Source organism: Pogona vitticeps, chromosome 5 (genome assembly GCF_051106095.1).
Source record: "Pogona vitticeps strain Pit_001003342236 chromosome 5, PviZW2.1, whole genome shotgun sequence".
NCBI lineage: Eukaryota > Metazoa > Chordata > Lepidosauria > Squamata > Agamidae > Pogona > Pogona vitticeps.
This window is the reverse complement of record NC_135787.1, coordinates 21,860,579-21,876,551: the sequence shown is the minus strand read 5'-3', so window position 1 is coordinate 21,876,551 and position 15,973 is coordinate 21,860,579. Positions and strand designations below refer to the sequence as shown.

At 42.4% G+C, this 15,973-nt stretch overlaps 1 protein-coding gene across 2 annotated transcripts in view; it reads left to right on the top strand.

Annotated features, from left to right (window-relative positions):
• Positions 1-455: 455 nt before the first annotated feature.
• The window catches only part of SLC39A8 (solute carrier family 39 member 8), a 32,304-nt gene continuing 16,786 nt past the window's right edge, over positions 456-15,973 (top strand). Inside the window, exons 1-4 of one of the 2 annotated variants that reach the window (XR_013545801.1) lie at positions 456-826; positions 10,452-10,611; positions 12,317-12,486; positions 15,242-15,364. Coding sequence is in view for 1 of the 2 variants with exons in the window: in XM_020805417.3 (XP_020661076.3) it covers positions 572-826; positions 10,452-10,611; positions 12,317-12,486; positions 15,242-15,364 (708 nt within the window). In the remaining variant the exon portion in view is untranslated. The remainder of the gene's footprint in view (positions 827-10,451; positions 10,612-12,316; positions 12,487-15,241; positions 15,365-15,973) is intronic. The other variant, XM_020805417.3, reaches the window with a different exon arrangement.

Below are 15,973 nucleotides of genomic sequence, written 5' to 3'. Positions count from 1 at the left end.
CTTTGAAGACGAAAGGGTATCCACTGTGGTGCATCAAAATCTACTCCTTCAGACACTGACAGGGCAAATGCGTTTCCCTTTTATTTATTCCATGGTGGTGAGACGGATCTCCAAGTGAGGCTACAGATAACAAAGTGGCAGTGATTCCTGAACCCAGGAACCGGACGATCAAGCTGTTAATGAACAAGTGCCTAGCCTGGGAGTTAAGCCAGGTAGACCAGACCTGAATAAACCTGGGCTCATACCAGCGATTTGGAAACGGTCCAGGGGGAAAACCCAAAATCTGCGTCGGTCAAAAAGGAGGGAGGGAGGGAAGGCAGGAAGAACGGGAAACCAGAAAGGAACGAGGGAATAAATAGGGCCGAGCGGAGGCTGCCAGCGCGCCAAGGGAACTCCCGGGAGACGCCTGCAGTTGTCCCGGGAAGGCGAGGGCGCGTGCGCGCACCCCCGGGCTCGGCATTAACGCTTTAGCGCCCCGCCTGGCCCGCTCTCCGGCGCGCCAGCCCCTTCTCGGCCGAGGTCGCCCTCCTGCGCCTCCCTTCGTCGCGCCCGAGCCGCGGCCGCCGAGCCGATGATGTCTCGCCTCGTGACTCGGATGCTTGTGGCCGCCGCCGCTGCCGCTGCTGCGGGTGCGGCGTTCGCGCTGACCCTCGATCCCCGCGCAGGATGGGACCCTTCGCCGGCGCCCCACTTCTCTCGGGATGTCTTCGCCGTCTTCGGAGGCAACCGGAGCCTCTCGTCCGACCAGGTGAACCAGATGTTGCAGAAGCTGGGAGCGGCACATCGGCTGCCGGCCGGACCGCCGGACTCGCTGCGCTACAACCAGGTAATCATCCTCTCCCTCCCCCCCCCCAAACCTTTCCCAACGTTGTACCCTTCACGTCGCCTTGGTGCGTGTCTCGGCCAGCGAACGAGGCTCCGAGGCTGCCTGGCGATCAGGTTTTCCCCGCCAACCTTGGCCAGAGATTTTTCTTTGGGACCATCCCTGCTTAAATTTTTTTTTTGGGGGGGGCACAGAAATCCTGGGGTGCCTTCCCATTAAATGGACGCTGGTCCCATCCTCAGATTCCTAATGCTGAGCATCTATGGCAGGGGAAGCAACGAGGGGGCTGGAGGAAGAGAACAAGTTTTAATTTGGAACCAACTTTTGTGAACTGCAGCGCGTTTCCTGGACCAGAGCCAGCGACCGCTCACTAAAGCTCTTTCCAAACAACCCTTGTTGGTCTTGGCCCGCAAACAATTTGTTGTTTTGCTGCGAGAGACTGCCTCCTCCCCTCATGAGAACATCTGATCATAAAACCCTGTAGGGGATACGCAATATTTGACTTTTAGGATGCTTCCAGGTGAGGATTTTTAAACTGGGTGATCCGCTTTGCCTCAAACACACTTTGGACTAGTGTATTGTCTTCTGCACGCAACTGTCTTGTGTTTCCCCATTGCTTCTTGTGTGTTTTATTTTATGGGGGCGGGATCTGATTGAGAATGAAAAGACAGAATGCTTTCTTCACTGGCAGAACCAGGAGCCCTTTGCCTGAAGCACCTCTGTAAAGTAAACTGTTGGTTAAATTCCCATATGTACTTCTGAAGCAGGAGGCCTCCTTATAGTGAGGTCCTTTGTTGATGGTCTTAGAGTGGGTCTGTGATGGAGCAAACACTGGATTCCTAGCTCTCCCAGCTTACTGATACCAGAGCAAGAGGTGTTGCCTCCGCATCCACTTTTTAATATTTTCCCTGTTTCTATTACTGCTGTCCTCTCACTTTCTGGCTGCCATCTCAGTTGCTGAGGTTGGCTGTCAGTCATAGCATGCATATTGTCATAGCATGGCTTTTCTCACATGTCTCTCGCTGTGTAGATTAGTTGTTCTCTGTTAAGATCCAGCCACTCTCTGATGTTACTCACCCAAGAACAAATCCTTCTACTTAACCCACATTTCCGCCTGATCTTCCCTTCCACAGTGTATTGCAGTGCATTGTATTTGTCATTATGAATTATATGTTCAAGTTATGAGAGCTCGTGTTACCTAATAATCCAATGAATTACCTCTTAATTTTTTTTTATTGGGAGTCCGTGGGATGTGGAAGATTATTCTGTATGTCCACATTTCAGAAGCATGTATTCTGTTGAGCATCTCCTTAGAGGTCACACTTCACATGCCTATTGGAAGGTTGACTGTATGTAGCACTTTAACATTCCCCGTCTAAAATATATGATGTTCTTGGTCTCATTCTCTATTATATCCCCTATTGATTGCAATGGATGGGAATTACCCCAACTCTAAGGCTGGTGTAGTCTGAGTTAGGGATTGTTTTGGGTCATGAAGGGTTGTGGGATTCTGTGCATTGATAACCCCCTTCTAGTAGAACTTATAAAAGTTGCTCTCTTTTTTTTTTGGACCTCAGCTCCTTTGAACTGTCACTGGGGACTGTCACTGTCACTTGGGTTTTAAGAAAACAGCAACAACAACCCCCCCCCTAAGTTTTCAAACATTTCTCTGATTGTGTGTATATAATGGTTTATCTCAGGGAAAACAAGATCACTCCCTGCGTTTGTTTTTAGAAAATACCCATATATCTTAAATGAGGCACTACCATTTAAGTGGTAGTGATCACTTAAAGGCCACCTAGTGATTGCCTAGAAGAGATCAGGGAATTTATTCAATGTACAGTATTAGTTAGATTTATATTTCACTTTCCCTTCAGTACGTTTAGGGCAATGCGCATGGCTCTCCTTACAACTGTGTGAAGGAGGCTGGGCAGGCTGACAGAGAGACAAGGTTATTCAGTGAATTTCGTGCATCGTTGGGAACCTTCCCTAGATGCTCATCAAATGCTGGCTACTGCACCACAATGGCTCTCTTGCCATATCCAGCTTCTACATACATGTTTTCTAAGACACTGTATTTTCTGCCTAAATAAAGTGGTGCATTGCATTGGTTGGTTAAAAATGTAGTCCTGTACAAACCTACTTGGGAGTGAGCCCCACTGCACTGAAGGGAATGTGATTAATAAACATACGTAGAGTCACAGAGCAAATGTTTTTAACTGGTTGATTTAACCAGTTAATTGTTTAAATGTTGCAGACTAAATTTTCACACATGGTGCTGAAAATGCTTTTGATCCCCTTTCATCAAGTCACTTCTGACTTACATTATAGCAACCCCTTTCAGAGTTTTCCAGGTAGAGAATACTAAGCAGTGATTTGCCATTTCCTTCTTCTGGGGGCATCTTGGGACAGTGCAGCTTGCCCAAGGCCACACAAGCTGGCTCTTCTTCCAGAAGGCACAGTGGGGAATTCAACTCCCAACCTCTGGCTCTGCAGCCAGATACCTAAACCTCTGAGCTATTTAGCCAGCTTGTTTGTGTTCACTAGCATCTATTAATTTGATAGCCAGTGTCAATTTTTTAAATTTAAATTACAGGACTATAGAAATCAAAAAACATTTGAGCATCAATGGCAGAAGAAGTCCTTCCCTCCTTATTTATTCCTGTGCTTAGGGCACACACTAAAAGTTACTTTATCACTCTCATATCATGCTTCGCAGCTCTGGAGTCCAGAGATATTTGATCAGGCACTGTGAGAAACTGATTCTTATACTATACAACTGTTCGTTATTATAGAGTAGCATCTCAGTGGCGCTGCGGGCTAAACCGCAGAAGCCTGTGCTGCAGGGTCAAAAGACCAAGCAGTTGTAAGATCGAATCCACGTGATGGAGTGAGCTCCTGTCGCTTGTCCCAGCTCCCGCCAACCTAGCGGTTCGAAAGCATGCAAAAATGTGAGTAGATAAATAGGGACCATCTCGGTGGGAAGGTAACAGCGTTCCGTGTCTACGTCGCACTGGCCATGTGACCACGGAAGATTGTCTTCGGACAAAACGCTGGCTCTATGGCTTGGAAACAGGGATGAGCACCGCCCCCTAGAGTCGAACACGACTGGACAACAATTGTCAAGGGAAACCTTTACCTTTTTAGCATCTCAGTAGCAGCCATGATGCATTGTGTGCCTCTCATATTCAGGTGCCTAAAAAGGGTAGAATTTCACCAAATGACAACTATTTGAGTGTATATTAATGAATGAAATGCTCTGTATTACTTAAGTGCTGAATCAGATAGAGAATTTAGCAATATTATCATTAATGCTATTAACTACTGCTCCTAATTCTTCTATTTGTTTGTTATGTGCCTCGAATGGCTTCTAGTGACCCTAATAGGGGTTTCAACATGCATGGGATGTTCAAAGAGTGGTTTGTTATTGCCACACACCTCCAGTGAATCTCCACGAATCATTAAGGATTTGAACCTGGGTTTCCTGAGTCCTTGTCTGACATGATCCATTGCTGCACACTGGCTCTCACTAATTTTGTACAGCATCAGTAACATGTTGACAGAATTTGGGGAAAGTTACCTGTGAGAGTACAACTCCTAGAATCCTCTAGCCATCATCCCACTGATTTCAAGGTCTTCCTTAGAGCCCAGACATGATAAATAATCAAATGCTTGGTAAAGTTAATGGAAATAAAATAAAGAGAGATCATTATCTTGACTTTTTTTGTAGATCCTCTGTGTAGACATGGGTTACATATAGATTATGATAGGTAGTTTATTCTAGAAGTGAAATACATGATACATTAGACGTATAGTGCCAGGCTAAAAGTTACTTTTTAAAATGTGCAAGTGAGGGCACAGGATCTGAATCAGACCCACCAAGCATGGGTAGGAAAAGTTTAAATCCTCCTACCAGGCACTTTTCAAAATTATGTTCACATGCGCATAGGTAGAATTTTAGTGAATATTTAGAGGGTGGGAATGGAGAGACTGAATTTAGGGTTCTGTTTTGTTTTTTAAATACATCAGGCCTATACATGCTTGTTCATGAGTGAAGATGGAAATAAGTTCTAGCTGATTGTTCTGTATTTAACTTATTTGTGTGTTCTTTGGTGTTAAGTCAGGATCAATTTATAGCAATCCCAATAGGGCTTTCAAGGGAACAGAGGTATTTAAGAAGTGTTCTTACCAGTTCAATCCTCCATGAATTTCCATGACTGAATGAGGGTTCAAACTTAGGTCTTTTAAGGCCTAGTCCATCATTCTGTCCACTACACCACAATGGGTATCTCATGCATTTATCTTAGCATGCAGCATCACCCTGAGACTTGATCTTATGCTTTGTCTATGTACCACATTTCTGTCTGAACTGGATCAGTGACAATTCAGGAATGTTGGTATATAGGGTGGAAATGAAAACCACAAAAAGTCCAGATTAAAAATATATGTCATGGCAAGGATGTTTCTGGAAACATTAGACTGTTCAGGGTGGAGATTGTAAGCAGCAAGTTGGAGGAAAATGAAGCACAAGAGGGGAAAACAGCAGCAGTGCAATTGGTATTTGAATATACGCAAAGTAAATACTGTGACTTTTTATAAAATCAATGAATAGCTGATAATGCAATAGTTGTATTTTATATGTACAACATCAAGGATATCATTTGATGCAACTGATGAAATGGAGTGTACTTGCAAGATGATAGTCTTTAGGGTTCCACAAGACGCCTAGTTGCTTATGCAGCAACACATTAAAAGGAGTGACTCAAGAAAAATAACAAAATACAGCCTTCTTTTTTCTCCTCTGCAAATATGGTACATAAAATACAAATCCATAGCTGTCTATTCAAAAGTACAATTTGTTTAGTTTGGTGAAACTAACTCCCAGCTAAGTGGTTAGTGGATTAGAGCATTACACATCTAGAAATGTAAATTCAAACTGCCTGTGGGGAAGCAAAATAGACAAGCACCATTCAGTTTGTCCAGGGAAAAATAATCATTTTGTCTCAGATGCTTACATTCCAGAATCCACGTACTGGTGAAAAGATCCCAGTGAGGGAATACCTTTGGACTATGTTTTAAAAGGCCCATCTTTGTTCTTTCTGAGACATGTGACCCTGCAAAATTCAGTAGTGGCCAAACCATCCAAAGAAAGCCTTGTTTATATCCTGAAGGACGCAAAATCCCACTGTCTAAGGCTTATAATGGGAAAGAATGTGTGCTGAAAGCAGCCATACTGCAAAAATATTCAGTGTATATGCAGATACCGTAGAAATGTACAGTACATTTACTTTGAAACCTGTGTCCTGTTGATCAGGGCCTGGAAAGCAAGCCCTATGAAGAAAGACTGAAAGAACTGGGCATGTTTAGCCTTGCGAAAAGAAGACTGAGGGGAGGTATGTTAGCACTCTTCAGATACTTGAATGGTAGTCATACAGAAAAAGGGCAGGGTCTGTACTCAGTCAGCCCAGAGTGTAGGACATGTAATAAGAAGCTTAAGCTACAGGAAGCTAGATTTTGGCTGAATATCAGGAAGAACTTCTTAACTGTTAGAGCAGCATGACAATGGAACTAAATTACCTCAGGAGTTGGTGAGCCCTCCAATGCCGGAGGCATTCAAGAGAGAATTGGACAACTATTTTTCAGATCTGTTTTGATTTTGATTCCTGCATCACCACCAAAACATGCTGTCAGAAGGGCACAAACCTGCCCCTTTGTGTTGGTTGCTTGAAGGACACAATCCCACCTGATATGAAAATATTTACTACATTCAACCTCTCCTCCCTTGGCAGAAAGAAAGAGCAATAGGTGAGTTCCACGTGAAAACAGCATGGCTTGGCACTCTTAGGCCCAGGCATTCCTTTCTTTTCCTGTCTTCTCCACTCATATATCAGTCTCGCATGAGTCATGATTATCCAATGGAGTGTCAAAGCACAGAGTTGCTATTTACAGCTCTCTCCATATGAAAGACACCTGGATGGATGAAACTGTTATTGCAAATATTGATTCTGTACAGTGTGAGCAGGCAACTCTGGCTCTCTAGTTCAGATCAGAGTGTGGGGGAGTTACTTTTTAGGCTATAGCTCCTAGAATCCCCCAGCCAAGAGGGCCAATGATGATCCTTGCTGGGGGATTTTGGGGATTGTAGTCCCAAAGGTAACTTTTCCAAACTCTAGTCGGACTATAACTCCTAGTGTCCCCAGCATGGCCTATGTTGGCTAGTGCTGATGAGAGTTACAGTTCAAGAACATCTTCAGGGCATAGTTGCTCACACTAGTACAGCCTCAGTGCCTAGTTACACATTATGTACAAGGAAAATTCCAGATGGACAGCTCCTGGCATTACCAGGCAAAAGACTTTGTGTTGCTATTCTGTCTTTCTCTCTTTAACAGATTTTCTCTGGTAATAAGAAACAGAGAGAAAAAGTAGAGTGAAAATATAAAGGGATAGAAGGGGAAGATCTGTATGTGCTCTGCATGTTCACTCCTCAGCATTTTCCAATCACACCGTCTCTTTGCTACTCCCCCCAGCTGCTGTCTGTCTCATGGTAGGAAAGGTGCATGTTATTGCTATTTAGGGAGGACCTCTGCCATGGAAGAAGCAGCACCTTGGAACGAGTGGATTTTCAAGAAGAAAACTTCAAAGTGTTAATGCTTACGTATAAAGCCCTAAACGGTTTAGGGCCTTGATATCTGGCGGAACGCCTACTCCCACCAAGATCTACCCGTGTCACTTGTGCGAGTCAGGAGGTGAGGCTGAGGAGCCTAAGCCGAGGGAGGCCCGGAAGGAGAAGACAAGAAATCAGACCTTCTCGGCGGTGGCTCCTCACCTCTGGAACAATCTACCTCCTGGGATTCGCGGAGCTCCCTCGCTGGGTATTTTTAAGAATCAATTGAAGACATGGATGTTCCAGCAGGCCTTCCCACCAGACAATTCCTGATGCTCCTCTTCTTTCCTTCTTCACTAGTTTCCTATCTTAGTAAGCTTTTTACTATTTATGCTGCTTTATATATGTTTATTTTTATTATTTGCTGACTGTTAGCCGCCTAGAGTGGTCCGAGTTGACTAGATAGACGGGATATAAATAAAATAAATAGATAAATAAATAAATAAATAAATAAATAAATAAATAAATAAATAAATAAATAAAAGATGAAAAGCCTCTTTATCATTGTTTAAGAAAGAAAGAAAAAGAAAGAAAGAAAGAAAGAAAGAAAGAAAAAGAAACTGAAACACAAATTTCCTCTAATCAGTTCAAAACATCTAAGACAATCAAATGCATTCTCTTGAATTTTAGCAAGGAAGGAAGGAAGGAAAAGAAAAGGAAAAAGGAAGAAGGCAGAGTGGAAAGATAGAAGGAAACTGGAGGTGTCTTGAGAAGCATGAGAGATTAAGCCCTCTCCTCTCCCCATATTTGCTGATTATATTATTTAGAGAGTCCAACATGTTGATTCTTGCCAATAAAAGTGTATGTGGCTTGGGATTCAGATTCTAGAAGGATCACCTGCTCCCACATCAGTCTGCATGTACATGGTGGTGAATGTAAAGATGCTCCTTTTCACTTGGTTCTCTTATCAAATATAATGGTCATGCCCATGTATAACATGTATGTGTACATGGCTTAGAATTTTATATATATGTAATGACTCTTCAGATTGCAGGTTATTGCCTTTAACATTTCAAAAATGGAAACTTGGAGAATGTAAAGTGAACAGTGTAGACTTCTCCAAGCAACATAACTTATTTTGAAGAAACAATTTCTGTCTGTATGCTTTAAAATTGTTATAATATATTTCTATCGGAGCAATAAATATATTGAGATTCCAGTAGTGCAAAATGAATCTGGATCTGCTTACATGCATCTTTAGAACAAAAGCCACTCGGAAGCATTAATGATGTCAGTTTGACTTCCTACTAATAGTTCTGATGAAGAAATATATTCTTTCATCACTGTGTTAGTAAAATACTGTCTGTAGGAAGATGAAATGCGTAAAAGGCCTATGAAATGCGTAAAAGAGCTGAGGATTCCAACCCCATTTTTTATGAGAGCAAGCAATTCAAACAGAGCTTGACTTCATGTCTTCCATATTCATAATGTTTCCATTTGTGCGTTAGACAATCTGGATTTTTCTCTGTGTTTTGGAATTGAGATTCTGTGTCAGTGATTGTGGGAGAGGTAGTTAGTAACATCTGGAAGACACGTGCAATTTATGTGCAGAAATACTGTGGTTTCACTTAGGACTGCTGGATAGCTGAGCCAGAGGTTGGGAGTTGGATTCCCCACTGGGCCTCCTTGACAAGGGTAGGGCTTGTTCATCCGTAGGGTGCCTTCCACCTCTGTAGTTCTAAGATTGTATGAGGTCACTTATGCCATATGGACTAAATGTGCCCAGAACATGAAAAGACTGCATCCAGCAATGCAATTATGAATGACAAATTGCATGACTTCACTGGAAATCATATATCTGTGGCCTTCCAATATAACCCTAGTTTATTCGGTGAATGCAACATACTTAATAGATAAGTAGATAACTGCCCAGAGTAGACCTTTGGTCTAGATGGGCGAGATAGAAATCAATCAATCAGTCAATCAATCAATCAATCAATCAATCAATCAATCAATCAATCAATCAATCAATCAATCAATCAATCAAACAAACAAACAAACAAACAAACAAACAAACAAACAAACAAACAAACAAACAAACAAACAAAAAGTGTCATGTAAAAGCAGGAACAAAAAAATGGCAGGAAAATCTGTGCCAACATTATGCCCATCCCTTATATACTGACACCTTTATTTTCTGCATCTCTGGTGCCCAGGGAGTCACATGGGCTAAGATCAAGGGCAGTGTGCCTAGGAGCACAATATAACTTGAGATGAAGGATTGCATGTCCAAGGAATTTCTCTTAAGGTTCTCCTCAAGAGCTACAGTAAGGTTAGCACCAAGAGTCTCTCCTTGTAGATTAATCTGCCTATGATTTCTTTTCCTCCTAACAAAAGAATGAGGAAGATAAACATAGACTGGTAACCCAGATAACTTTACAATGATATCTTCCCAAAGATCTTTGGGCTCCATCCAAACAATGAAGGCCCAGTTCTTTGAAATAAAAAAACATCATAGTTTTCTGCAGCATATCACCTTCCTGCTGACATTTTTATTTTGTTTTTCCGACTTGTGGAGATTAATACACCAAGTTTGTGTAACACTTTCACAGGATTTGAACTACAGTGAAGGGTAATAATCAGATAGAGACCTGGATGTATTCCCCATTGCCTTTTCTATCTTGACATGTAGCTCAGTACTCTTAGGCTTTCTGCTTTACGAGTTTTTGCTCTCAGGTCATTCTCTATTCTTTTTGCTCCTCCATTTAGTTAGAAAGGTAGACCTATAGGCATGAAAGAGGTTTCTCTAAACCAAAGACATTTAGAGACTGTTTTCCTCCTGCACTCTCTCCAAATGGATTTCCTGAGTTAACAGATACGGACTGGTTTTTGTGCCTCATTATTAATCTCCGCAGTGATTCTTCTTTTTTAGTAGCCGCAAGTGTTGCAGTGGACCACTGCCCTGTGCCAGATGAGATGAAATAATTCTAAGAAAACTGACGCACATTTCACATTCTGTTGCAGTGCATGTCCGCTGAAGACATCTTTTCTGTACATGGCATGTCAAATAGCAGCAGGATAACAGACTCCAGCTTCTCCACAATATGTCCTGCTGTCTTACAACAACTGATTTTCCACCCATGTGAAAAATCCAAAGGCAATTCAAAGCCACCTCCCACAGAAGGTTATGTACTGTACTTCTCATTCATATTGGCTTATCTATGGGATTAATTTTGTCCTGTCATTTTTGTGTTTTATTTTTATAAATCTATAAAGCCATTTTGTTAACATGTAATGGGGCCTAAATATGCAGTGTTTGTGAGGAGGCTACCACCTCTCACTCCTGAGAGAGTTAAGATAGGATGCCAGTAAATACCTGCTCAGACTAATTGTCCCCTTGGTCCAATATTGTCTGCTCTGACTGGCAGCGACTCTTCAGGCAGAGATCTTCCACATCATTTGCTACTTAATCCATTTGACTGGAGATAGTTGCATTTGAACCCTGGATATTTGGCATATGAAGCAAGTACTCTGCCGTCTCAAACTGGAGGTGCCATCAGATGCAGTTACAGGAGAATGTTATGAATGTTATGTTATTTTTGGACTATAATCCCTAGAATCCAGTGGGATTATGCTACCCCCTGCCCAAAGGTGGCGATGGTTTTTTCAAACTCTGGATATAAGACAGACATGGTGGCTGCCAATTAAGCAACAATGAGGCATCCGCTTTCTGAGTACTCCTTCAAGGAGGAGGAACCCCTCTGCCCATACCAAAACAGTAGTAATAAATTTGGATGTGCAGGTGCTAATCATTACAGTTTCCATAGTGTTCCCCTGAGTGCGAAGATGCAAGCAGCTAAATCAATGTCTACCAAAATATGAGGAGGCCTTTTGTAAAACTAGTCTCTTAGTTACCATTTCAAGGCCAAGGCACCTTCAGATACTTGGCATTACAGTGGAATAGCTTGCAACAATATATGGTTCAAGGCAAAATCCATCTCTCTCAGGTACTGTAAGGTTTGCAGCCATACTCAGAGAAGAGGGAAGCCTGAGAGGGCTGTTGCATGATACCATCATCTCTGCTAATAAGAAAGGCCTGGGGCTTCAACTCTGCAAGTTGGTCCTTCATAGAAGGCCATCGGTTTGCAGTAGAGATGCTCCAATTGCTCCTGCAGCATCAGAAGTAATGCCCAGCAGAAGCTGCTTATATTATGCCCCATATCCACATTTGCCCATATGTTTACATGTCTGCATGTCACCAAAATGGCCGCCATTTATCTGTGTATTAGTTTGATCATGGTTCTTCTGAAGTTATATGACTTCTGATTCTCCTTAAACAAAGGTCGCTTTTGTGAAATGTTGGACAGTGCAAGATACCAGGTGGAAATACTGTATATTCAATTTTTTAAAATTTAGGGTGTAACATGGAGCTCTGCAATTTTAGAGTGGAAAATACCAAGATGACTTCAATCACAAATGTAAAAATGTAATCCTGTCAGTACTATACAGTATAATCTAGCTCCTAAACACTTTATATTGATATTTTCCCTGAGGCGTAAATTATATTTTTCCATCTGAAATTGCCTCAATAAATAAATCCTGTTATACTGCAGCCTCAGAGCTATTTTTGGTTTTCTTTTCCTGGTCAGCATTTAAAAAAAAAAAAAAAAAAAAGAGGCACAAACATTCTTTACTTAATCTCATTTCTAACCTCAATATATCTGAATATTACATTTTGAATTCAGATATTTGGCAACAGCAAGATTTGCCCCCATCTCTTGCAAGAGTTCTTTGCTTGCAAAAGAGCCGGGGGGGGGGGGGGGCGGCGGCGAAGTGTTTTTCTATATGAACTCATCTGATATTTTTCTTGTCCTTTTCTTTCCCTACAGTGTGGGGTTTCGGTTTCCTTGCTGTGACGATAATCAACCTGGCTTCACTCCTTGGATTGGCTTTAACCCCTCTTTTAAAGAAAGATTATTTCCCCAAAATTTTAACCTACTTTGTGGGTTTGGCCATTGGGACCCTGTTTTCCAATGCAATTTTTCAGCTTATTCCAGAGGTAAGAAAGAAATGGGTGAAGAGGGAAGACCGATTTTGGGGATCATGATATTCAGACCTCCTAGCCAGAATGAAACATGCTGGCTAGCAGATTCAAAGTAACTTCTCCAAAATCTAATAACGATGGGTTGTAGAACCAGCATCACAATTTTATTGTGCTTTTTCTTCCAACCATAGTCAACACATACATCATTGGGGGAATGTTCATGAGCTATTATAATCCTGAAGTAATTCCCAATTGCCCACTATTCTTCCAGTCAGAGGATCATTCAATAAAATAAGGCAGCCTTGTTTCAGCATTTCTCAATCTGAGATAGATTAATGATTGACCTGAACTGTCACTCAAGGACAAAGAAGCTGGTAATCCTAAAATGATTCGATTATAGATAGATAGATTAGGCATCCTTCAGTCTTGAGAGACTATGGTAACGTGCTCTGTATGGAGGACTTGGAACAGCATCTAGTGTGGCTGAGAAGGCCAATTCAAGAGTGACAATCCCTTCCACACTGAAGATGAATACAATCTGTCCCCTGTCCAGCTTCCTGATTTTGCTGTTTTCGTGACTGCCTCTTTGCCTCGGCCTGCTGAACAAGGGTCTCTTCAAATTGGAAGAGGCCATGATGAATTGAGAGAGGCCTGCCTCCAGGCTGAACGTTCAGATGTCAGGGTTTCCCATCTGTTGAGGTCCATTCCTAAGGCCTTCAGATCCCACTTGTAGATACCCTTGTATCGCAGCTGTGGTCTCCCCCTGGGGTGATTTCCCAGCACTAATTCTCCATACAGAAGATCTTTGGAATCAGACCATCAGCCATTCTCACAACATGCCCGAGCCAATGTAGATGTTGCTGTTTCAGTAATGTATACATGCTAAAAAATCCAGCTTGATCTAGGACTACTCTATTTGGAACTTTGTCCTGCCAGGTGATACCAAAAATGCATAGGAGACAACGCATATGGAACGTGTTCAGCTTCCTCTCCTGCCGTGCACAAAGGGTCCAGGACTCACTGCAGTACAGGAGTGCACTCAGGACACAGGCTTTATAGACCTGGATCTTGATATATGTCATCAGCTTCTTATTGAACCATACTCTCTTTGTGAGTCTAGAGAACATGGTAGCTGCTTCGCCAATGTGTTTATCCAGCTCAACATCTAGGGAGGGAGTGTCAGAGATAGTTGAGCCAAGGTACCCAAAGTCATGAACAACCTCCAATTCTTGCATGGAGATGGTAATAGAGGGAGGTGAGTCCATGCCCTGGCCCATGACTTGTGTTTTCTTCAGGCTGATTGTTAGTCCAAAGTCTTTGCAGGCCTTGCTAAAACGATTCATGAGTTGTTGGAGGTCTTCAGCAGAGTGGGCAACAATGGCTGCATCATCGGCGAAGAGGAAGTCCCGCATGTAGTTCAGCGAGACTTTGGTCTTCACTCTCAATTTTGAGAGATTGAAGAGCTTTACATCTGATCTTGTCCAGAGATGGACACCTTCTGTTGCAGTTCCAAAGGCGTGCTTCAGCATGACAGCCCAACATCCAAAATGACTTGGTCTGTAATTCTATCTCAACTTCTAGTGCTAATTTAAATTAGTGCCATGTCTGTTTAGTGCTCTAGTGATGAAGTACCATTTAAAAAAAAACCAACAACCTGAATTTACAAATTGCATTGCAGTTATAGTCCTTAACAGTGTGTGCAGAAACCAGCAGAAGGAGTAGGGTTCACTCCCACATCATGTTACTCTCTGCACATCATCATTTATATCATCTGGACACACCAAACAATGGCCCTAAAGGACAGAGATATGCGATGACAGAGGCCAAAAGCATGACAAAGTCATGCAAGTGGAAATGCTACAAAAAACACAACTCCTGTCCATAGAACAAAATACACCATGTACTCATGCCAAAAGATTGGATCTACTCACAGTTAGTGCTAACATTGTGTAGTCGTCAGAATAAATATTGAAAGGAACGGTGAGAACCATTGCAGAAACCGGGGAACAATATACCCTCCTGGTTGCTGCGTAAAGCTCTTTTCTGCACTCCCAGCATCTAAAATAGTCAAAACACATTTTTTGTTCTTCTGGATAAAAATTGGAGACACACTCTAATTTTGCTTCTAAATCAGATTGTTATTATTTTGTGTGGGAGAGGTTAAGACTTATCTGCTGACAACATATTTCTTCACGAGCCACCATTTTGAGTGTGCATTCTGCTCCAAAGTACCCCATTTCTGGATGAATTTTCTTCCTCCAGCAGATGGATTCAAATGTAGGAAGTCCAGAACAAGGATTTCATCTTCCATGAATGGGCACTGTAGCTCAGCCATGTAACCATTAATTTACCCTTTGATTAAAACTGTCTAACAAATTGTCAGGTTGTTATTTTCTTTATATACTGTTTGTCCTTCAAAGAGCTAATGGTGGCATACATGGTTCCCCCTCCCATTTTTATTCCTACAACAACCCTGTAAAGTAGATCAGTTTGAGAGGTAATGACTGGCTCAAGGTTACCCTGGGAACTTAATGACTAAGTGGAGGGTAGAACCTGAGCATCTCCATTGCTCATCTGAAAGGCTAACCATTGCCCTATGGCGAGTTGTACATATGGTTGCACTTAAATGTGAGTACTGGATGTGTGAATTTAAACCAGTTTATTAGACAGATTTAATCAAAGGGTGGATAATTGCAAGTCTCTTGTATTGTTTCTTTATAATGCACATCAGTTTTGCATAACTTGCATTCACTATTAAATTTTCTTGTAGGCATTTGGATTTGATCCCAAAATAGACAACTATGTTGAAAAAGCCGTTGCTGTGTTTGGTGGGTTCTACATCCTTTTCTTTGTGGAAAGAGTTCTTAAAATGATACTGAAGACCTATAGCCAGGTGGGTAGGAAGCAAAGCATGAATGATAAGAAGGTTCAGATTTTGGCTCTTTTTCACTGTTTGTTTGTACATGTTAATTAGAGATGGGATGAACCGATTCATCCCAGTTCGTAAAGGCTGCTCCCCTCCCTCACCTCCTCTGGCTCAATTGGCCACTCACCAGGCCCAGCATGCTAGCATTCTCAACAGATCTTCCAGCCCTGACAACAGGTAGGCGTTTCTGCCCGGCCCTCTTGGCTGATCTCCCGGTGCCAGACAAAAGGGTGGGGGCAAAGAAGTCTGTGTTCTTGCTTATGACTGGGAGATTAGTCAAGGAGGTGGGAAAAGAAAGAAAGCTGGGCCTGGTGAGTGGCTGATCAGCTGTGGAGGTGGGGGAAGGGAACAGCAGCATCTGTGCTGCCATCTTTACAAACCAGCATGAACTGGAATGGACTGGTTTGCACCCATCTGTAATGTTGATTTAACTAGATATAACTTAAGGCTTAAAACCTGTGTTGAGTTTAAGCATAGGGCAGCAATTCCCAACCTTGGTATTCTTGGACTGCAGCTCGCAGAAACCCCAGCCAGCAGAGCTAGTGGTGAAGGCTGCAACTGAGAGTTCCAGTCCAA